This window comes from Hemitrygon akajei, chromosome 12 (assembly GCF_048418815.1).
Source record: "Hemitrygon akajei chromosome 12, sHemAka1.3, whole genome shotgun sequence".
Lineage (NCBI taxonomy): Eukaryota > Metazoa > Chordata > Chondrichthyes > Myliobatiformes > Dasyatidae > Hemitrygon > Hemitrygon akajei.
The window spans coordinates 45090101-45114760 of record NC_133135.1 but is presented as its reverse complement, the minus strand read 5'-3'; the positions used below and the strand labels follow the sequence as shown (position 1 = coordinate 45114760).

The window sequence follows — 24660 nt, the reverse complement described above, 5'->3', positions numbered from 1 at the left end:
AGGGTGTTCAGAGGTCAAGAGGAGTCTTAATGAGTATTACAGTGGATAAGACCCCAGGGCCTGATGTGATTTACCTCAGATCATTGAAGGAGGCAAGAGATGAGATTGTTGGGGCCTTGACCAGCATCTTCGTGTCCTCTCTAGCCACAAACAAGGTCCCGGGGGACTAGCAAGTGACTAATGTTGTACCTCTATTTAAGAAGGTAATGGGGAAAATCCTGGGAACTATAGACTGGTGAGTCTTACGTCAGTTAGAGGGAAATTGCTGGAGAAAATTTTTAGGGATAGGATAATGAGCATATGGAAGCCCATAGCTTAATTAGGGAGAGCCAGCATGGCTTTGTGCGAGGCAGGTTGTGCCTTACCAACTTGATTAAATTTTTTGACAAAATGACAAGATAGATTGATGAGGGTAGGACAGTGGATGTTGTTTACATGGATTTTAGTAAGGTGTTTGATAAAGTCCCTCATGGGAAGCTAATCCAGAAAATCAAGAGGTATGGGATCCGCAGCCAATTGGCTGTTTGGATTCAGAACTGGCTTGCACAAGAAGACAGGATAGTTGTTGAAGAGACTAGTTTAAGCTGGAGCTTTGGAATGATTGGTGATCTGCAAGGATGCATGCTGGGACCTCTGCTCTTTGTGATGTATAAAAATTACTTGGATTAAAGTGTGGATGGTGGGTTAGTAAGTTTGTGGATGAAACTAACATTGGTGGAATTGTGGTTAGTGAAGAAGACTGGCAAAGACTACAGTGCATTTTGATCAGTTGCAGATGTGGGCAGAGAAATGGCAGATGGAGTTCCACCCAGATAAATGTGAGGTGTTGCACCTTGGTAGGACAAATGCAAGGGGATAGTGCACTGTTAAGGGAAAGATCATTAACTGTGTTGCTGAGCAGAGAGATCTCAGGATCCAAGTTCATAGCTACTTGAGAGTGGCTATACTGGTCAGTAGGGTGGTTAAAGCTTATGGAATGCTTGCTTTTATTAGTCAAGGCATTGAGTTCAGAATTCAAGAGGTTACGTTTATAAAACTCCCAATCATCCACATCTGGAACGTTGCATACAGTTCTGGTCATCCTCCATTCTGCTATCATAGGAAGCTGGGTAAACTTGGGCTGTTTTTTCTGCAGCACCAGAGGCTGAGGGAAGATCTGATAGAGGTTTATAAGATTATGAGAGGCATAGATAGACAGGGAGTACCTGTTTCCCAGGTTTGAAATGTCTGGTACCAGAGGGCACGCAGAGAGGGGGTAGGTTCAAGGGGGATGTGAGGGGTAAGGTTTTTACTCAGAGTCACGGATGCCAGGAATGCACTGCCTGGTATGGGGGTAGAGGCAAATACATTAGAGGCTTTTTAAGTCAAGAAAAATCTGCAGATGCTGGAAATCCAAGTAACACACACGGAATGCTGGAGGAATTCAGCCAGCCAGCTATGGAAAAGAGTAACCAGTCAATGTCTTAGCCCAAAATGTTGACTGTTCACTCTTTTCCAAAGATGCTGCCCAGCCTGCTGAGTTCCTCCAGCATTCTGCGTGTGTTGCAGAGGCTTTTAAATGATGTTTGGATAGGCACATGGATGTAAGGAAGATGGAGGGATATGGACATGGTGTAGGTGGGAGGGGTTAGTGTTTGGATGTTTTTGATTTGCTTTTTAGCTGTTTCAGCATACACTATGGGCTGAATGGCCTGTTCCTGTGCTGTACTATTCTAAGTTCTGTGATTTTGCATCCTTCACTCTCTGCCCCATCATTGGCATCTGCCCTGGATAGTAACTGAATTCCTTCCCTGTATTTCTCGACTTCTCCATATTGAAACTTCAGAAACTTTCAAGTCTTGCTTTTTTGTGACTCCCTATAACGTCCCCTTGCTGAGTTAATATTAAGATGTTGCTCATAGGAAACATTTCTAAACATTTCATATTTTAAAGCTAAATAAATCCAAGTTACTGCATTAGTAATTTACATGTAAACTGTATTAATTATGGTTAACTTAGTAAATATAAACAAGGACAAAAGTAAATATTTAAATTTTTTAATGTTTAACAATATGAAACAGTATTTCTTGTCCTGAATCCAGCAGAACACAATCAACTGTCAAAACTAATATTTCATTTACAAATTCTACAACTATTGATCCAATCCCATGACGCACTTGAAGAATTGACATTTCAGATTGTAGTTTAACTTTTCCAATATTTATGTGCAATCAGTGCATAAATATAATTAAGAGATACATATTTAGTGCAGAACATTTAAATCTGCCAGTTTTAAAAGCAAAGTGATTGGTAACCTTTAATTTCCATTATTTCAGTTCGCAGCACGTGGATTATTGTCTTTCTGTTGCCCTTTCAAAGATGTTGAACGCAAGAACAATTTACATAAAGATACTTCTGAACAAATGCTTTGCTTGTCTTAAGTGTTGAAGAGAATAATGTGCAATATGGCTGCCAAATCAAATGGAAATCAACAGCTCCTTGGGATTCTCAAATTTATATTTCATGGTGTAACTCTTATCCTAGAGCTTCCAGAATTTGAAGCTAAATCTCCAGCCAGGTGAAAGATCTTGCTGGAAAGAGTTTTGTTCTCCTCAAGTATTTTATACTTCATATTCTTATAACAATTAAATTAAAGAAAGGTAATTTAAGTGGAGTATTGGGTTGGATGTCTTATAATGCAATACTCTAATACTAAATTCAACTAGAGTTGGCTACCACTGCCTGGAAATGAAACTTTTGCATTAGTTAGCAGCTAAATCAATTATAGAAGGATATTAAGTATTTAAGGGGGAGGGTGAACTGATTATGAGAAAAATCTTTTAAGAGTTTTTCATGTTTATCCATAAATTATTTGCCTCTTTCAAGAAATAATTATTACAGGTTGGAAAGTTTGCATTTCAAGATGAACGTATGAAAGTTTTTCCATATTTCTCTGGAAGGGTGTTATCTATGTTTATCTATAGCAAGTCAGACGATAGTACTGAAAATGAGTTTGCATATAAATATTTTAAACTGGGAAATAGAGGGTTAAAGTAACATTCTGATAACCACCTTTTATTTCCAGAATGATGCAAAACAACCACAGATTGAGTTTATTATTTTTAAAAACCTCCTGTAGTTCAAAAGAAAGTCTGAATATAAAATACCTGATGAAACTGTTACACAGTTTTTCTCATCATTGCTATTGACCTCCCAGTGCATATGGTAAGTTGTTGAATGTAGAAGCTTTTCTGAATGTAGGCCCCACCATTTAGTGGGAGTATTGTTCTTAATGTGATTTGTCTGCTGGCAAAAGAAATAGCAAGCCTAGTCTTACTGAAATAAATTCTTCATCTGACATCATCGCATGTAAAATCTTCCCTAAGCAAAAAATTTAACAATAAAATCAAAAGTTGCCACTGTCCACACATTTGTCACTTTCTTCACACTATTTTTCAAACATCTTCAACATGAACTGACATCTCAGATAATTAGATTTTAATTAAATGCAAACCACTCACTAAAGACGCCTTACTAGCTGAAACAGGGTATAAGCACGTTGGACATGGCAACTGATAAAAAGGTAATGAAAAGTGATGTGTTATTTGCTCTATTTAAATGCAAGCAGTTTACGTCTTTATATTCTTGGGTATCTTTTGGAGGTCAATGAGTGTTGTGCGGTGATGCATTTTAATAACTGAAAGCTATTTGCATATGAGATAATATATTTACATTTTTACAAGGACACTTATTTAGAAATAACATTGCTATAAATTACTAAACCATTAACTTACTCCCTGAACCCAAGTAAACCAGTTGTGCTCATAATTGCTGAGAACCCAGTTGAAGTTGTTCTCAATCACAGAAAAAGTTCACAAAGATTACCAGTAAACGCAAATTCACCATTCTCCAGAGAGAGGGGGAAAAATCACCAATATGGATTTCATAGGTGTTTTACCAGGATAATTTAAGCATCTTTTATAAAGAAGGCAGCAATGATTTCTTCCCATTTTGAGTGTTTGATTTCAATTTGAGAAGAGCAGCTTGGATTCGAAAATGTGTTCTTGACTCCATTGAGTAATTGTTGTAATCTTGCCTAAACAAAATAAAGTAATCTGATGTAAATTCTCCAGATTATTTGAATAGTCTGAATGCATTTAGCTAAATAACTACAATTACACAGTAGAACAAATACTGTGACAAAATAGAGACCTATATATTGCATAACATCCTGTGCTCAAGTCATAGCAATGTCTTTTGGCTTGTAATATAGCTTATAACTTTAGTAATGCAGAATCATTTCATTGTGAAGGTCTTCCCCTGCAAATGATACAATAAAGTGATCTGTGGATGTGAACACTCACGAAAACCTCTAATTATCTCAAAGTCTCTTCTGAAGAAAACAGCTTCTGCTCCTCAGCCTTCATTCACAACCAATTCCTTACACTCAAAATTAATACCATTGCTTTCTCCTGTATCCAGGAGTCAATGACATCCTTTTTATTTCTTAAAATATAGCACCTAACCATTATATGATCATCTTCCTGAGTCATATAATTTCTTTGCTAATTACATTCAATCAAACAATAGGAAATATTTGTTCTAAATTATTTTTTCACTGCAGCAAAATGCTGGTTGTCCATTGGAATAGCTTTTATTGAAAGGTCAACATATCAGGAGTGAGAGTGGGAGCTTTTAAAAAGGCAAGTTTTATTGATTGGCTAATTGGAGGGAACCTTAACCAACAAAAGGAAAGTAGGAATAAGTGAAACAGTCATTGTTGCAGTGGACCAGAGTAAGAGTGGAGAATGGAGGCTTTGGTTCGGTGAGGAAGAGCAGGTGAGAACCAAAAAAAAAACCAGGCATTTAGTTTCCAGTTCATCATTAGCACTTGACTCAGTGTAAGCAGGAAGGTAGTCAAGGCAGTGGAGTACTCCTCCCACATGAAGCCGGAAGTCACGGTCTCCTTGATTAACTATATCTACAGGAAGTGCATCCAGCTGCAGCTCTTGACAAACCAGGTCGAGGAAATAGAGCTGGATTTTAATGCACTCAAGATCATAGCTGAGATTTCAGTGAAGGGGTCATACCTTCAGATAGATGGGTGACCACCAGGAAAAGTAAGTGGAGTAAACAGACAGTGTAGAGTTCCCCTGTTGTCATTCTCCTCCCTAACAGGTGTGCCACTATGGGTACTGTTGAGTGGGATGTTCATTCAGGGGCTAGCAGCAGTAGCTGGGTCTCTGGCACTGGGACCGGCTCAGAGGGGAAGGGGGCAGTCAGACAGGACCATAGTGAGAGGAGACTCGATAGAGAGTGGACAGACAGAAGAGCCTGTATCCACAGAAGAGACACTAAGATGATCCCAGGGTGAAGAGTGCGGAATATCTCGAGGGGGAGTGTAAACAGCCAGAGGTTGTTGTACACATTGGTACAAACATCATGGCAGAACAAGTGATGAGATCCTATAGAATGAGTACGGGGAGTTAGGTAAGAAGTTAAGAAGCATAACCAGGCGAGCGGTGATCTCTGGGTTGCGACTGGTGCCGTGTGCTATTGAGGTCAGAAATCGAAAGACAGGTCAGATGAATTCACGGCTGAGGGGGTGATGCAGAAGGCAGAGATTCAGATTCTGCAACCACTGGGATCTCTTCTAGCACAGGGCAAACCTGGACAAAAGGGACACACTTGAACATGAAAAAGACCAATATCACCAATATCCGTGTTGGGAAATATGCTACTACTACATGGGAAGGTTTAAACTAAATTGGCAGGGGGTGGGCTAAAGCAGTACATCATATGAGCAAGTTTAGTAATTAGGATAGCCAGGGGCAGAGTAAAGGAATTCTCAGTTAAACTGCATTTATTTTAATGCACAAAGCTTAACAGACAAGGCAGACAAACCTACTGTAGAAGCATAAATTGGCTCCAAGGATTGGGATGTTATAACGATTACAGAAACGTAGCCGAGAGAAGGGCAGGACTGGTAGCTCAATATTCCAGAATACAGAAACCTGTATCTCTGTCACACAAGGAGTGAGGAGGGGTGTTGCATTTTTGATAAAGCAAGATGTAACCGCAGTGTTTAGAAATGGCATTCTTGTGGAACTGTATAATAAACACCCCAACAGTCAGCAGGAACACGAGGAGCAGGTCTGTAGAGAAATTGCTCATAGTTGTAATAATAGGATGGTACTAGTGGGAGATTTTAATTTTCCAGGTATTGACTGGGCCGCCTAGAGCGTTAAGGGCATGGATAGGATGGAATTCATCAAATGTGCCCAGGGAAGTTTCCTGGATCGACATAGAAGACCCTAGTTAGGAGCAATAGGGTTGAGGAGGAGCAGTTGGTATACAAGTAAAGGAAGTGTGTAGTGATAATGGGGCAAAATTGCAGTCAATGGGATGAGTTGAAGTGTAACATTCGGGCAAAATCAAAAATGGTGATGAATACAAAGCTGAAGGTGTTATATTTGAATGCTAGCTGTATACGGAATGAAGTAGATGATCTTCTAACACAATTAGAGGTTGCCAGGTATGACGTTGCGGCTATCACTGAGTTGTGGCTGAAAGAAAATCATAGTTGGGATCTTAACATCCAAGGATACACCTTGTATTAAAAGAATAAACAGGTAAACAAAGGCTGGAATGGCAAAAAGTGAAATCAAATCCATACGAAGAGATGAAATAGGATTGGAAGATGTAGAATCCTTATGGGTAGAGGATGCAAGGGTAAAAAGTCCCTAATTGGAGTTATACAGGCCTCTGAACAGTAGCCAGGATGTGGGATACAAATTACAATGAGAGATAGAAAAAGCATGTCAAAAGGGCAATGTTACGGTAGTCCTGGGGATTTCAATATGTTGGTTGATTGGGAAAATTAGGTTGGTTCTGGATTCCAAGACAGGGAAGTTGTAGAATGCTTATGAAATGGCTCTTCAGAATAGTTTTTACCTGAGCCCACCAGGGGAAAGGCAATTCTGGAATGGGTGTTGTGGATTGACCCAGATTTGATTAGGAAGCTTAGGGTAAAGGTACTCTTAGGAGGCAGAAATCATAATAAAATAGAATTCATCATGCAGTTTGAGAGGGAGTAGCTGAAGTCAGATGTTTCATATTACAGTGGAGTAAAGGGAATTACAGAGGTACAAGAGAAGAGATGACCGAAGTTGATTAGGAGGGGCAACTTGCAGGGATGATGGCAGAACAGCAGTGGCTGGAGTTTCTGGGAGCAATTCAGATCCAAGTACATCCCGAAGTAGTATTCTAAAGGAAGGATGAGACAACTGTGGCTGACAAGGGAAGTCAAAGACAGCAGACAAGCAAGAGAGCGTATAATATAGCAAAAATTAGTGGGAGGTTAGATGATTGGGAAGCTTTTAAAAATCAAACCCATAAGGAGAGAAAATATGAAGGTAAGCTAGCCAATGATATAAAAGAGGATACAAGAAGTTTTTTCAGATGTTAAGAGCAAAAGAGGTGAGAGTGGATATTGGATTGCTGGAAAATGATGCTGGAAGGGTAGTACTGATGGATAAAGAAATGGTGGATGAACTTTAAGTAATTTTGCATCAGTCTTCATTGTGGAAGACACTAGTAGTATGCTAGAAATTCGAGAGTGTCATGGGGCAGAAGTGAGGGTAGTTGCTATCACTAATGAGAAGAGTGCTTGGGAAACTGAACAGTCTGAAGGTAGATTGCTCACCTGGACCAAATGGACTACACTCCAGGGTTTTGAAAAAGATAGCTGAAGAGATTATGGAGGCATTAGTAATGATCTCTCAAGAATTACGGGAGTTTGGAGCGGTTCCGGAGGACTGAATTATTGCAAATGTCATTCCACAGTTTAGGAAGGGAGAGAGACAGAAGAAAAGGAATTACAGGTCAGCTAGCCCGATTTCAGTGGTTGGGAAGATGTTGGAGTCTATTATTAAGGATGAGATTTAATTGTACTTGGAGGCACATGATAAAATTGGTCAATGTCAGCATGGTTTCCTAAAGGGAAAATCTTGCCTGATAAATCTATTGTAATTCCTTGAGAAAATAACAGGCAGGACAGACAAAGGAGAGCATAGGAGGCTGCCTATAAAAGATAAGAGCCATGGTATTACTGGAGGGATACTCGCATGGCTGATTGGCAGGAGGCAAAGAGTGGGAATAAAAGGTGTTTCTGATTGACTGCCCTTGACTAGTGGTGTTCCACAAGGGTCAGTGTTGGGACTGCTTCTTTTCTTGTTATATGCATGTCAATGATTTGAAATTGATGGCTTTGAGGCCAAGCTTGTGGACAACAGATACACACATAGGTGGAGAGACAGGTAGTGCTGAGGAAGCAGAGAGGCCGCAGAAGGACTCCCATTAAGAGAATGGACAAAGTAGTGGCAGATGAATCAATGTAGGGAAGTGTATGGTCATGTACTTTGCTAGAAGGAACAAAGGTTTAGACTATTTTCTTGATCTGTCAAGGGCATTGAGTATGGAAGCTGGGGCATTATGGTGCAGTTCTGTAAGTTGTTGGTGAGTAGTGTGTACAGTTTTATGGGATTGACATGGTTAACTTAGGAGTGCAGAGAAAATTTACAAGGATGCTGTCAAGACCAGAAGGCAGGAGTTGTGTGGAGAGGTTGGTCTTTCTTTCCTTGGAACATTGGAGAATGAAGGGCTATCTTTTAGGAGTGCTTAAAATTGAGGCATAGGTAAGGTTTCCTCCCCAGGGTAGGGTGTCCAAAACTACAGGGTGAGGTTTAATGTGAGAGGGGAAAGATTTAAAAGGCATCTAGGAAAGGAAACTTTTTCATGTAGAGGGTGGCAAGTATACGGAATGAGCTGCCAGAGGATGTGGTTAAGGCAGGTATAATACTATTATTTAAGAAACATTTGGATAGATACATGGAGAACAAGGCCGAACACAGGAAATTGGGACTAGTTGAGTGGGGTGTATGTTGCTGTTACGGATTTGTTCAGCTGAAGGACCTGTGCTGTGTTGCATTGCTCTGACTATTAAATGTGGTTTGATTTTCCATGTGTTTACATTGTTTTAATTAAAGCAATTTTTTCAATATTAGTGTACGCACTTCAAATTCTCGAATTTTAAGTGCAAACTATTCACCACACTATTTTCTGCCATGTTTCAATAGGTTCACTTAAACTCAGAAATGTATACAATATACATCCTGAAATTCTTTTTCTTCACAAACATCCGCCAAAGCACAGGAGTGCAGGAGAGCGAATGACAGTTAAATGTTAGAACCCCCAAAAAACTCATGTTTTGTACTGGTTTTATAAACAGTATGCTGAAAGGCACCCAGCCTAAAAATTAACATGAAAGTCAATAAAAAGAGGGAGCTTAAGTATGCGGTTCAGATGCCCAAGTGGTACACATTAAAAAGTTTCTACTTTTAATGTAATTGCTAACAGTCTCTTTACTGTGGCACAATCTAACTAGAGATTAGTTGAGAACAATATTTTTAAAAAATTAACAAGTTTTACCTACCATTCTGGATTGACAATGGCTTTTAAATGCCTAATTTTTATGTATTGACTTTTAATATTGCTTTCTTCTAAAGATCATTCAAATACCATTCTATGGGCAGCTTCTTAGTAAAGCATCAATGTAACTTTAAGAAGAAAGTGCAGCATATAAAGCTAGGTTCAATACAAAGTCAACACTGAACAGGTACATTAGTTTTGAATATACATGGTGATCTAACATCAAAAAATTCCCTTAGGTAAAGAATTTCAAAAATCATTCCCTGGGCAAAGAAATTTACTTCTATCCTCAATGGCCAACCTTTATTTTAAGGCAGTGAGCCTTGGTTCCAGATGGAGGAAACAGCATTCCTACATTAATTGACCCAACCTGCCTCAACTCCATGGTCAATCTGTTGAGGTTTCACTGTACTCATCCTACTGCAAGATCAGACGTGTACATTATTCAGATGCAGTCTCACAACATGTACTTAGAACAAGATTACCCTAGCAGAAATTATCTGAATTTTACTCATAAAGATAGGATATCAAAGAGTAATGCCATGAAAAATTTCTGATGCTCTCTGGAGGTGTTTCAAAAGATCTGCCTTGCCTTTTCTTTGCTGATGCTCAATTCTGTTAACTCATTCTGCATCAGGACTGTTATTAAGTTATGTAGAGTTGGAGAATTCAACAGAGAGTCTGGAAGGTTGCAAAGGGTCAAGATGCATTTCAGCTTCCAAAGCTCCGGTATCAGAAGCAGCCGTTTCTGCCAGTCATTTTTCTGTGATTACCACTTTTCTTTCTCTATTAGTATAACTAGGTTTGTTGGGCACGGCCCACAACCCTGCTGTCAGCTACACTAAATACATATGAAGACACATACATGCTTCTAACTGCTATGTGGCCTCATCCTATATACTTTTTGTTCTACTCCTCTCTGCAAACGAAAACTTGGTTTTCACTCTTTCTCAGTTGTGACCAAAGTGTCTTGGGCATGTTTTTTCATTCCCCCCCCCCCACCCCCCCAGAAGCAGCCTGACTTACTGAGTGCTTCCAGTATCTTTTGTTTATTAGCTTCTGCTGTCTTTAATTTTAATCTGTCTGGTGGTACAGGCTCTATGTCTTTATACAATGAGAACTCGAGATCACACAACAAGCGTATGACAACCTCATGGCAGTGTACTGATTTGTTCTATGTATGATAGGTTGTACAAGAGTATTCAGATATTTCTCTGCTACCTAGCCCAAGGATTCACATACAAATACGTACATATATTTCAATTACATTTTCTGGATATCGAATAACTTGAATTTTACTTCCATGTTATAAAATAATATTTAGATTCTTACTTTGCACTTTCCAGAAATTTGATTGCCTCATCATTCCTGCCTTCTTGCATGCAAAGAAGACCATGTTCCAGTAAGGCATTTGGAATCAGGTAATGGTCATACTTGATCGTGTGCTGGCTGAAACAGTGAACAGCAGGTAAATGACTGATTGGTTTAAAAAAGTAACGTTAGGTTAAAATAAGACATAAGCTGCAATAGTCCTCACAATTCATTCTTTTCCAAGTTCAGAACCATTTTCCTTTGGGCTGATCAGAATAGGCGTCACTCTGAGTCATCACTGTCAGTTTGTAGTGTGTATAGAAATTAACTCTTTCCTTTCTACTGTTGCTTTCCAGGAAGTGCTGTTTAAATTTTATCAGCCATTTATAGGACAAAGTTTTTATATAATGGAACTGAAATTTACAATCTTCCGATTTGTCTACAAAGGTTCTACTACACAGATGTTTTCAAAATGAGTGTAAATTTTGATGAAGGAACTTGCAGTGTCATCAATCCTTGGCTTTATATACAATAGAAGACAACAGTCAGAGAGCTGTACAACACAGAGGCATTTCCACCCGACTGATCCATGTTTATTGTGATGCCCATCTACACTAATCCCACTTGCCTGCAGTCTGGCTGTATCCCTCCACTCCTCTCTGATCTAAGTAATTGTTCATATGCTTCCAAAATAGTGTAATTGTTTCTATCTCCACCACTGCATCTGGCAGCTTGTTCTATCCTCTATGTAAACTTGCCCTCCAGATCTCCTTGAAATTTCTATACTCTCATCTTAAACCTTTGCCCGCTGGTTTTGGGTTTCCCTATCTTGGGAAAGAGTCTTGCAGTCTATCCCCCTCAACCTAATGATGAAGCATTAGAGGCTGAGCCTACAGTGCTCTATTGGAATCAATTCCAGCCTGTTCAATCTCTCCTCGTATCCAAAGCTTTCAATCTAGGCACCAACCTGGTGAATCTCTTCTGCATACTTTGTGTAGTGTGCTGTCTAGAATTGTGCACAATGCGCCAGGTGTGGACTAACCAGTATTTTGTACGTGATGTTGCAACTCTTATACACCATGATGTATCAGCTTTCCATGGCTGCATTTTCACATTGTTCTTAGCACAACATTTTCTGGAACCTGGCAAATAATATTGTACTGTTATGGGTAGAGATATGAAACCAGGGTTTTGTTTAAAGGTTTAATAAACTAGGGGGTCTAAGTGATTTGTTCCAGCTCCTACTTCCTATTTATAACTGAATTCCTTTCCTTGGTAAGGGAATTTTTAAAGGTAACAATTCCTTTACAAAGTCTGTCAAAGGTTGGAGAAACATGTTTTCAAGTGATACTAGATTTTCAGTTAATTCTACTTACTTTGTATGAATCCAGCTGAAGTACTCTTCTGCTTCCGAGAGTTTGTCTAAGTGTTTCAGACAAAGACCTTTAAGCAGCTTCACCAGGCACTTATCATCCATAAGATACTCATTTACTGAAATTAAAAGGCCGGAAAAGGATCAAAAAAAGACACAAATGTATTTCATCTTGATTGAACTTTTTTTTTTAAACTGAAAAATGTAATCATGATCAAAAGCAAGTTAGATTGGTTGAATATAGGCTGTTATCTATAAAATATTAGTTTGCCTGTGTGCACTAAAGAACACTGTATTCTAAAGAATTCTATTTAGCTTGCATCATATTCTCAGAATGTCAAAAATGAACTGCAGTGATAATAGGAGAGTGTGGAGTCCAATCATTGCACAAGGACTCACAAATATTCTGATGAGATAAAGTACCAGATAATATGACATTCCTTAGTGCTGTCATTTGCTGGGGGATTAATGCTGCCTGGAATATGCTGGATGCTGATGTTTTTGATCCGAGGTTCTTCAGAAGTCAAGAATGAAGCATAAAACTTGTTGCTTACGATTGTTTATTAAGTGCTAAGAGAACAAAGGGATTGGAAAGGAAATAGCAAAAGCAGAGCCTAGTAGCAAGAGAAGGCGAAGGCAGGAAAGAGAAAGAGGAAAAGACAAGATACTCTGCTCTTCTTATACCAGTTTGTTAATTAGCAATAAATTTCATTCAAATTGTGTTGCTTGAATTAGCCAATATGAGAACCCCCAAGCAATTAATGTGATACTGCACCTGTAATAAATTGTGTGAAAAAACTACAACCTCTATAAAACACACTGAACAATTACAGGTACACAGGTAACTATACAGAAATACAGACAAGCATTAGTTAAACTTCAAGAAAAATATCAATTACACAGTGTAATCCAACAAATTCTACAATAAACTTACTGCATTCATTCAGATAACTGCCATGGAATCTCATCTCCATTTTAGGGGGTAGAAAATGGATATGATATTCCATGGCAATTATCTGAATGTTTTATATCTTCACAGTTGAAGTGGCAAGATGGAACCTCTGGTTTTGTTATTGCCTGTAAGCAACTTCTCTTCCCAATAAACTCCCATCTTGAGGATCTCCAAGGATGGTTACTACAATGTTCACCATAGCCTTCTACTGTAACCAGAGCCTAAAGTCAGGATCCAAGCTCATCTCTCAAAACCAACTCTACTTCTGTCACCCGAAAAATGGTGAATTCAGCAGAGACTCAAGTATGAGCAAGCCATGAGAGTCCTTTCAATGCATAAAGAAGTTTTGATGACAGCTGCATACTATCAGTAATTCTAGGGAATAACAGCTTTACAATCAATAAAGAGCTTGGGTTAAGATGGAAACAGGTGTCATGAATGCAACCCATTACTCTGAACTTACGCAAAGTTCAGTCTTGGCAAATCCATGTAGTCATGGTACCTGCAGATCTCTAGCAGAGAAGAAGAGGCATTCTCCTCTCTGTTCAGCAAACATCCACAGTGTTTCACATACAGTGGTTAGCTACAGCTGGGGACATGTAATGTATTTCACCCGTTAATGCTTGGAATCCAGAGGTGATAGGTTCAGGGTGAGATTTATATTCACCTCCATAGAATTGTACAGGGTTGGAACTCTGTTCACAGATGGTCACAACTCTCAGTCATTATTAACTGAGGAAAGACCATTGCTCATCAGAGGAAAGGACTGTAGCTCTCAAACCTCTGGGGCACAGGTAACCCCTACAGCCTTTTCCTTACCTTAGGCCTGCTTTGTGGGAGATTTCTTTTTTTAAAATATTATTTATTTATTGAATTTAGAAATTACAAGAATAAATGTAATAATGAAATGGTAGAAGTGATATTAACCCTCCCCCCTCCCCTTAACCCTCCCCCCTTGATCCTTATCTAAAGAAAAAAAAAGAAAGAAATAAAGAAAAGAAAAGAAAGATTGCCTGGATATCGGAGGATCCCCACATGTTCCATGGAGTTCAAAATAATTTTGATATTTATTTTCACTTTCCCCAATTACTATAATTTTATCTTCAAAGGACCTATGTATCTAATCCTATCTTTCGTAAGTATGGTGACCAAATTTTCAAAAATATCTCATATGTGATATTATCGTATGAGAAATACAATAAATGTTCGACTTAGATTAATACAATATAATTTTTTACATCAATTATATATAACACCACAGAAAATAAATAGATTAAATTCAAATATGTCTGACCAATGTTTTCGATGTAAACAAGAAATTGGTACTTTTTTTACATTCTACTTGGTCTTGTTCTAAAATTCAACCATTTTGGATTAATTTAAGATTTGTATTGGAACAAATTATTGGAGTACAACTTCCACATAGTCCATTGCTATTTTTATTAGGAGACATTGAAGGGACAATAACGAAATTTAAATTGAATAAGTATCAGAAAAAATTTATAAAAATTGCTTTGGCAGTAGCCAAAAAAGTTATTGCAGTTACTTGGAAATCTGATTTAAATTTAACTATGGATCGTTGGAATAATGAAATACATAGTTGTATTCCATTTGAAAAAATTACGTATAATTTAAGAAATGAATATGTGGGAGATTTCTTGGTCGTGGCTGCTCTCTCCAGCTTGAGGACAAGGAGATCACAATCAAAGACCACTGTGCTTTTAGCCAAAAGAAAGGCTGTACTTCCAAATTACTTCTGAATGTCCAGAAGCACTGCAGCACCATGTTCACAAGGTCTGCTCTAACTGACATTCAAAAAACTGATGACTACTTTAAACAGCACACATGTAGGGCTTCGTCCTACTGATCAAACCCAATTTCCTATGTTTGGTTTATTGGATGGTATCTGCACACACATGAATGACTTTTATTAGGGAAGTATTAATCGGGCATTAGCTAAGAACTGGCATCACCTCTACTCCTTCAGTCCAAAGTTCTATTTTATTTAAAAGGGCATTAAGGACATAATATAATTCAACCCTATGCTGCTTAAAATACAAGCACCACGCACTTGAACTTCAAAGCCATATTCTCTGGAAGTTGCATTATTAGATAGATAGATAGATAGATAGATAGATACTTTATTCATCCCCATGGGGAAATTCAACTTTTTTCCAATGTCCCATACACTTGTTGTAGCAAAACTATTTACATACAATACTTAACTCAGTAAAAAATATGATATGCATCTAAATCACTATCTCAAAAAGCATTAATAATAGCTTTTAAAAAGTTCTTAAGTCCTGGCGGTAGAATTGTAAAGCCTAATGGCATTGGGGAGTATTGACCTCTTCATCCTGTCTGAGGAGCATTGCATCGATAGTAACCTGTCGCTGAAACTGCTTCTCTGTCTCTGGATGGTGCTATGTAGAGGATGTTCAGAGTTATCCATAATTGACCGTAGCCTACTCAGCGCCCTTCGCTCAGCTACTGATGTTAAACTCTCCAGTACTTTGCCCACGACAGAGCCCGCCTTCCTTACCAGCTTATTAAGGCGTGAGGCGTCCCTCTTCTTAATGCTTCCTCCCCAACACGCCACCACAAAGAAGAGGGCGCTCTCCACAACTGACCTATAGAACATCTTCAGCATCTCACTACAGACATTGAATGACGCCAACCTTCTTAGGAAGTACAGTCGACTCTGTGCCTTCCTGCACAAGGCATCTGTGTTGGCAGTCCAGTCTAGCTTCTCGTCTAACTGTACTCCCAGATACTTGTAGGTCTTAACCTGCTCCACACATTCTCCATTAATGATCACTGGCTCCATATGAGGCCTAGATTAGTCCAAACCTGTGAACTACGGTAATAATTTAACTATTGCACAACAGAGCAGTGAGAGTCAAAAACATCACACGCCAGTCAGGAAATTTTAAGCTCATTTTACAAAGCTGAATGCCCAGAGATCAGAATTCTCAACATTATCAAAACCAGTAGGAGAAACACAAGATTCAGAAACATTTTATTAAACTGATGGTCTATTTAAAACCTGCAGGCACAGCACTGCCTTATAGCTTCTGATCCTTTCTCCATGTTATCAAATACTTCATTTTATGTGAATTCCTCAAGAATGAACATACCTGGCACACTGTCAAGTCTCCTCTCAGCACTGTTAAGTGTCTCAAGCATGCCTTCTGTCAGATCTTGATGTTTACCAATTACTGTATAGCCATTCCAAATGTACATCATTTCCTGAAAGAGGAATGGATTAAATTATATCTCTTCTATTATGTGGCAATTCATTACGGTTACAAATCTGAAGTCTCATTTCCAGTTAAATTAAGTGATATTTCCCCAAAGAAGGTGGTGGTGTTAGATGTCTTGAAAAATATTAAGTAGATGTTCCCAGAACCTCACAGAATCTATTCCAAGACACTGAGGGAGTCAAAGGAGAAGATTGGTGGGGCCTTGACAGAGATCTTGCCATCCTACTTAGCCAAAGGCAGGTCCCAGAAAACTGGAGAGTAATCATAGTTGTACAATTGTTTAAGAAGGGCAATAGGGATAATCCAGGAAATTATAGACTATTGGGCATTACATCAGTGGCAGGTAAATTACTGAGGATTCTTCAGGGCAGTATTTACTCACATTCAGAAAAGCATAGACTTATTAGGAAAAGTCAGCATAACGGTGCAAATGGGGTCCTGTCTCACAAATATGACTGATTTTTTTTCAGGAAGTGACAAAAATGACCGAAGAGAGTAGTAAAATGGATGTTGGCTATACAGACTTCAGTAAAGCATTTGACAAGCTCCATCTTAGTGGACTGGTCCAGAAGACTAGGTTGCATGGGAACCATGGTGATTTGGCAAGTTGGATACAACATTGTTTTGGTCATAGAAGATAGAGATAGCAGTGTTTCTCTGACTGGAAGTCTGTGACTAGTGGTGTTTAGCAAGGATTAGTGCTTGAACCTCTTGTTTGTGATTACATATAAAAATGTGGATGAAAATGTAGATGGTCTGATTAGCAAGTTTGAAGATGACACAAGAAGTTGTGAATGGTGAGGAATGGTGTCAAAGGATCTAGATCAATTGAAATTTTGGAGAGAGGAAGTGGATTCAATGAGAACAAGTATGAACAAATTGTATATTTTGTGAGGTCAAATTCAAGAGGGAGGTTTAGAGAAAATGGCAGGGCCCTAGGAACTTTGGTGTATAGAAGGATCTTGGGGTGCAAGCCCTTAGCTATCTGTAAGCAGCAGTACACGTGAACAGTAGTAAAGAAGTCTATGATGTGCTTGTCTCATTGGTCAGGGCACTGCCTACAAGAATTGGCAACTCAAGATGCAACTGGATAGTTATGCCACATTTGGAGTATCGTGTGCACCTATGGTCTCCATACTCTTGGAAAGATGTGGAGGCTTTGGAGACCATACAGAAGAGGTTCTCCAGGATGTTGCCTGGACTAGAGTGTATTATCTACAAGCAGAAGCTAAGGAGTGATGTGATAAAAGTACCTAGAATTATGAGATGTGTTGATAAGGTTCAGTAGTCTTTTTCTGAGAGTGGGAAAGTCAAATACTAGGGGGCACAGGTTTAAGCTTAGAGGGAGAAATTTTAAAATAGATGTGTGGAGCAAGTTTTTTTTTTTGTTTTTTTTATCTAAACACAAGCAGTGGTAGGTGCCTGGTTTGTTGAGCAATCGTTGCATTACTAACATAATGGTTTGAACTAATAATGCAGCTTCCAGAGAACATGGCTTCAAAGTTCAAGTACATGGTACTTGTATTTTAAGCAGCACCGGATTGAATTATAGCACGTCCCCTTTGCCCATTTATACAAAATGGAACTTTTGACTGTCTGGTTCTACGTACATCACGCCCAAGAAGCAGAAGTGATGCCAATTCTTGGCCACTGCATTGTCGGAAGAGGTGGTCAAAGAGGCATTTAGACATGTCTGGACAGACAGGGACTGGACCAGACAGACCACATGAAGTAAGATGGAATTAGTTACATTAGCAACATGCTTAGTGCAGAGGACCTGTTCCTACCCGGTATTGTTCCAAGTTTATGTTAAACTCCATAATCTGAAGAGGAATGAATGGTTCACATGCAAAAGCCATACACATTATCAAACTTGCTATCTTTTGGTGTGATCGGATCATCCAAAGCAAGAAAATTAGTTGCAGTATGTTTATATTGACAAAGAACAACTTCATCCATAAAATTACATTTTACCGGATCCTCATCACCAAAAAGGCCAAAGAATAAATAGCATTTAGACTGGCAACTTTTGTGAAACAGCAGAGCACTGATATAATTTGTGTTGTTACTTACCAAGGGAGGCACTGTGAGTTTTACAGGATTCTGTGAAAGATAGCGACGTGCTTTCCTGATTGCAAACTTTTCTGTCGGCAGAGACTTTCCAGCAATTTTCTGTTTCATATTTGGCACTTCCCTGCAGACAAAATAGTTGTGACTAATATGTTCAATCATTTCAACCATGGAGCAAACATAAATGCTCAACATCAGTTTTGTAAAAACATATTAGTGTTTGACAGTCTGCTGGAGGAACCCAGCAGGCTGATCAGCATCTATGGAGGCAGGTGAAAGGGATGGAAATGTCAACATTTTTGGTCAAAGAGATTCTGGATTTGGCCTTTGCTGGACTTCAACCTGAAGCATTGCCATTTCACCCCTCCACCTCTCCCCCACAATACTGCTCGAAATTCGAGTTTCTCCAGTAGATAGTTTGCTCCAGATTCCAGCAACTGCCGTATCTTGTGTCTGCATAACAGCATTTGATATCTGTGCTTTTCAGCCACTGAGCAAGGATGGTAAGGAATTTTCATTATTCAGAAACATTACAATGTACACTAGCACCCTGTTGAGGCAGCTCTTCATAACATCTGGGAATTACTGAAATGGAGACTGAGCGGGCATACGAGGACTGCAGCAATCTTTCACATACAACTGCAGTAGGTTCACTGCACTTCATCTACAGCTTCCTTGAATGCTAGTGTTGTGTCATCTCTCAAAACTGGTCTCTGCCTCAATCACTCTTCATGCCAACAACTACTCCTGCAAGTGATTCAAATATTACTCTCTGAATATAGATTCCACTTATAACTGACTACTTCAGAAAGAACAAATTGTGTTTTTGTCTGCAAAATGTAGTTGAGAATTATGTAAATAGATGAAGTTATCAGTGTGTTGATTGTACCTATAAAGATTGCCCCTTTTGGAGAAGCAGATAACAACTTCTGATCTTCCAGGTTCAACTTTGCACATCACGTGCCCCTTCAAATGTGACAATATCACAATAATCAAGGAAGCACAATCAAATCTTCCTGAAACAGTTCTAGAGTTGATAATCCCCAAGATTACTGCAAACATTTCATTTTATAACTTGCTATAGATGTTCCCCCAAAAAAATTCCGAATTGCACCCAACAATATAAGGAGGCAGGGAAAAGACATTATTTCAATTCTGAAATGCATGACCATTGTGCAATATACCCTACTGGAAAGATGGTTTCATTCATTTATTTTATGCAGATTTGTCAGACACCCTATACAGTTGAATATCTTGCTCAGCTGCAAAGAATGGCCAAATAACATAAAAATTGCATATACCCAAGGAAGGAGTCAGCGGAGATTAGGGAGAAAAAGAAAATATCAACAAAACAGAGCTCCCACGTACTCCAAATTTGGATGTGATTTCCTTTCCGAGTATTTATCCATAGATTCTTAATTACAACTGAATGGATAAGGGCAATCTTTTTCCAACAATCATTTAAACTTAAGTTATTAATTGGAAATATTTGAATATATTTTAGTAGTTCGCTGAAGGAATAGATGTGTAAAATGTGATATCTATTTCACCGTGTAGATCAGCAGTCAACTAACAGAAAGCTGTTTTTAAGGTAATCAACTAGTCAGCAGGAAGGGCAGTTTCTTCTAGCACGCAAGAACTACATAATGTAAACCCTAATGCAGTAAAGTATGTAATATTCTTTACAAATAATTAATATATTTAAAAACTGATCATATATTTATATTGAAGATCACCAACAGGTCATCAAACACATTGTACAGGATTAAAAGGATCAGCTTCTCTCGCCATATACATTTATATGTATTGGGAAATTTCTGTGGTGCTGTAACTAAATATAACAAAGCTATAACTGAAACATATAAAGACAAGCATGTTAACTCACTTACCTGAATAGTTCAATTTCATCATCTCCAAATGGCTTGTAGTCGTCTTCCGCAAACATGCTGAGATAGGCTGCTTTCATGTACATGTATGTAGACTATGTTGATAAGGAAAAATTAAAATATTAATTAAGTAATACTTTAACGTACTGTTTGTTTCTGCCTTTTCAGTAACTTTTTCCTCCTGGGTGATTTTATTTTACATTACTGAAATAACAGAAAATATTTATTCCAGCATTTCGAAAGACCATTGAAACATACTACTAATGTATAATTACAGGTATTATAAACAGATCTAATTTATAAAATCATTTAACAATAAGAATGAGTTGCCATGTTATCTTTGTAACAGTGGCACATTTAAGGAATTTTCAGTGTTAGTTTATTTCATCACAGCCATCTGGATTAGATTCAAATCTGTTTCTACAAGGACACAACATATTTTCACTGTTGCCTAAATAAGCAGACATGGATTGATCTTACAAGATGTCCTGCTAAATTTAAACATTGTGAGGATTGGTCATCACAGCCATTCTGATGAACATCATCTATCACCAGATCAAGGCAGATGCCACCCCTCCTAGTCTCATTTGGCTTTCCATCTTGATACATTCTAGGTTCATCAAGCTGATATTTTATCTTCCCTGTAGGCCTCTGGTTTTCTGTTGGTGAACCTGCAGAAAGAGGCACTGGTTTCCCTGGTTCTAAATGCTATAACCGTTAGAAGTTGAATAAGAGAGTATCATTGATGAAGGTCTCTTCATTACACGTGGTAAATGTGTGAGGAATAAAATACAAGAATAGCTATAATTAAAGTCATCATTTACCCTGCAGTAACAATCTACAATTACCACCAGCAACATACTGTCAGTCAACCATTAATAAGAAAGTCCTATGGACAAGCCATACATTGTAAATACTGAAGCCAAAAAAAGCTTGGTATTCTGCAGCAGCTGATTCACCTCTTTACACCTCTCCACCATCTACTTGGCACACATCAGGAGTATGACTGTGTACTGGATGAGCTTTGCTACGGCACAGCACTGAAGCCCAACTGATTGGCACTCCATCTACTATCATAAGCAATCGTTCACTCCGGAACCGCACACTGTCTTCCAAAACGCACAGCAGTAACTTGCCTAGGCTGCTGTTATAGCACCTCACTAATTTATGACTGGAACCAAATGGACAAGGCAAGGCAGCAGAGGTGTAAAGGAACCAGGTGGTGGTGTTCCCAAGTCAGATTTGGAAACATATCCCATTCCTGTATTGTTGTTGAAGCGAATCTTGCTCAAGTGCATGATGGGAGTATCTCATCAGATGGTTAGTGATGGCCAATGAATGCTGGCCTTACCAGCGATGCCTTCATTCCATTAATAAAAGGAAAACCCAGAGAGATTAAAATTGATTAATTACAGTTCCTTTTGGAGCTATTAGTAAATTGACGGATAAATGACAAACAAGAAAAAAAGAGTAAAAGCAATGTTTTAAGCTGCATCACGAAAATGAATAAAAATTAAAACTCGGCCTACGAGCCAGTGGCAGTCCTATGAAGTCTGTCCTCTCAATATGTAGAAATCAGAAAATGATACAAATTTTTAAACACAAATTCTGAAAAAAAAAGGAAAATACTGGAACCATTCAGCAGGACAGCAAAAGCTGCCAGAGCTATTGCTGCAAGTTAATAATTAATTGACTAAAATATAAACATCAGTGTGCTAAGTGTCCTGGTCTTTTTTTAAAAATTCCACCTCTAGAGCAAATTTGCTTCATGATTTACGGATATTACGCAATTTTCCAAACAATATACTTCATTGCCAGTGCTCCAAGGCAGATTCCACTGACTGAGCAGCACAAGTTCTCACTGTGGGCCGAGGAATGCTGTGCTCTGTTGGCACGATGGCTCACAGCTAATCAGCAATGGCCGACACACTGAGAGTAGGAGTCTGAAGAATGGTGGAAGTTCATTTATTAAGGCAGCGTGGTCAACTTACCATTGCCAGTGCCAGTCTTGAGCAGCTTTTGGTGTGAGCTCAGGGAAATTTGGAAAGGCACTGGCTTCCTTGCTGGATTAATAGATCATTGCAAATGTCATTTTACAGATTATTTTATTCAAAATTCTCTCTGCACTGATAATGCTAAACAGAAATAGGATTTGTCACTGTTCCCACAGAACAGTACAGGAACAGTGTTCCTTTGCCCACGTTGTTGTGCGAAACCAATTAATTAGTAATCGAATGGCTAATTTAACTAATCTCTTCTAACTACAAAATGTCCATATCCTTCTCTTTTCCTCACTTTCATGTGCCTACCTTCCCTACCACTGACTTGAGACTCACTGGTCTACAGTTTCCAGGATTATCCTGGCTTCCCTTCTTGAAAAATGAAACAACATTAGCAACTCGCCTGTCCTCCAGGCTGGCAAGCTAAGATCTAGGAGTAACATTTGAACCCAAGCCACAACACTGTTGTATACACCAAAAAACAAACGTCAAAGTTTGCCCAGTGTCTGAGGGAGCATGCAGATTAATAGGAAAGACTTGATTTCCCAAGCAATAACTCATCTAAACTATTCTCACCTTAGACCACGAATTTTCTTTACTCAGCAGATCAGCATAGAAATATGCCATTTTCCACTGGCGCTTGAAAGTAAAACACCACATCAGCTCCCAGTAGCACATGTGATGAAACTGCTTCCAGTGTTGCTGGGCCTCACAACACTCCTCAAAGCGTGAAATAGCCTGAAGATCAAAGGAGAGAGTAAATAAATCAAACTCCCATTTTCAGTAAGGTTTTGTACATTATACTTTTTTGAAGTATTGTTCCACTCCACTGTCAGGACAGCTTATTTTATTTGGTTCTGTGGTGAACTACATATACCTGTCTGGACACGCCCCCCACCGCTGACTGCTCCTGTGGCTCCTCCCACAGACCGTGGCTCCTCCCACAGACCCCGGTATAAAGGCGATTCCCTGCCCTCAGTCTCCAGGATGTAGTATGGTGGTCAATTGCTGCTTGTTCTTTCTTCCAGTCAATAAAAGCCTATATCTTGCCTCACATCTCAGAGAGTTATTGATGGTGCATCAGGTTCAAAATTGATAGGTGCTTTTTAAAGAATCTGGTTGTGAATTTGATAACTAGGGAGAAGAAAAGCAGATAGTTTATACATAAGGAGCTTTTTCTTATCCAGGGAGATGATGAGTTAAGTTTGTCAGGAGTGGGGAGGATGTGGGATATCATTATTTTAAGTTGCTTTCAGTCGCCAAAGGGCAATATATACGTAACCAAGAGCAGCAGTGATTCAAATGAACAGACTACACAAAGCAAAATGGATGTAGAAATAGCTCCACACGATTTTTTGTCAGTTTGTCATCCTAACACTGTTAGTGAAACTTGCATAAAGGTTGATGCCTCACAGAGCAGTGTTGTTAATTTTCTGTGTGTAACACATTCCCCATTGATATGTTGCAAGTTAAATGTGTCACAGCAGGTGGATTACTTTCAGAGAGGACTCCCACAGGTGGAGAGGGTCAGTAACTTTAAATTCCTGGGTGACACTATCTCAGAGGACCTGTCCTGGACCTATCATATGAATATAATTGCAAACAAAGCACAACAGCACCTCTACTTCCTCAGAAGTCTGTGGAGATTTGGCATGTCATCAAAACTCCTGGCAAACTTCTATAGAAGTGTGCTGATTGGCTGCATTATGGCCTGGTATGGGAACACCAGTGTCTTTGAATGGAAAATCCTATGAAAGGTAGTGGATTCGGCCCAGTACATCACACATAAAGCCCTCCCGACCACTGAGCACATCTACATGAAATGTCATCATAGAAAAGCAGCATTCATCATCAAAGATCTTCACCATCCAGGCCATGCTCTTTTCTCAATGCATCCATCAGGTAGAAGGTACAAGAGCCTAAGGACTCACACCACCAGAACAGTTACGACCCCTCAACCATCAGGCTCTTGAACAAAACGGGATAACTACACCTATTCTGTTTCTGGTGTTCCCACAATCGATGATCTCACTTTAAGGACTCTTTATCTTGTTATTTCATGCTCTCGTTATTTATTGCTATTTACTTATATCTGCGTTTGTACAGTTTGTTGTTCATTGATCCTATTTACAGTTACTGTTCTATAGACTTGCTAAGTATGCCTGCAGCAAAAAGAATCTCAGGGTTGTATGTGGTGACATGTATGTGCTCTGATAATAAATTTTACTTTGAACTTTGAGCTCAAAGTGACATAGCACAGTAAGCAACAGCTCCATCTACTGGAAGTAGTTGCCAGTGATTCAATGGATTTTGCGGTGATGACAGTGCAGTGGGAAAG

General features: G+C 38.9%; 1 protein-coding gene across 1 annotated transcript in view; it reads right to left on the bottom strand.

The window, feature by feature from the left end:
• Positions 1-2022: 2022 nt before the first annotated feature.
• Positions 2023-24660, bottom strand: part of ttc39a (tetratricopeptide repeat domain 39A) — a 76372-nt gene continuing 53734 nt past the window's right edge. The window contains exons 12-18 of the mRNA XM_073063014.1: positions 22899-23060; positions 20326-20417; positions 18440-18560; positions 16241-16352; positions 12156-12270; positions 10801-10917; positions 2023-4075 (exon numbers count right to left, since the gene is read on the bottom strand). Coding sequence (XP_072919115.1) covers positions 3958-4075; positions 10801-10917; positions 12156-12270; positions 16241-16352; positions 18440-18560; positions 20326-20417; positions 22899-23060 — 837 coding nt within the window. The 3' untranslated portion in view covers positions 2023-3957. The remainder of the gene's footprint in view (positions 4076-10800; positions 10918-12155; positions 12271-16240; positions 16353-18439; positions 18561-20325; positions 20418-22898; positions 23061-24660) is intronic.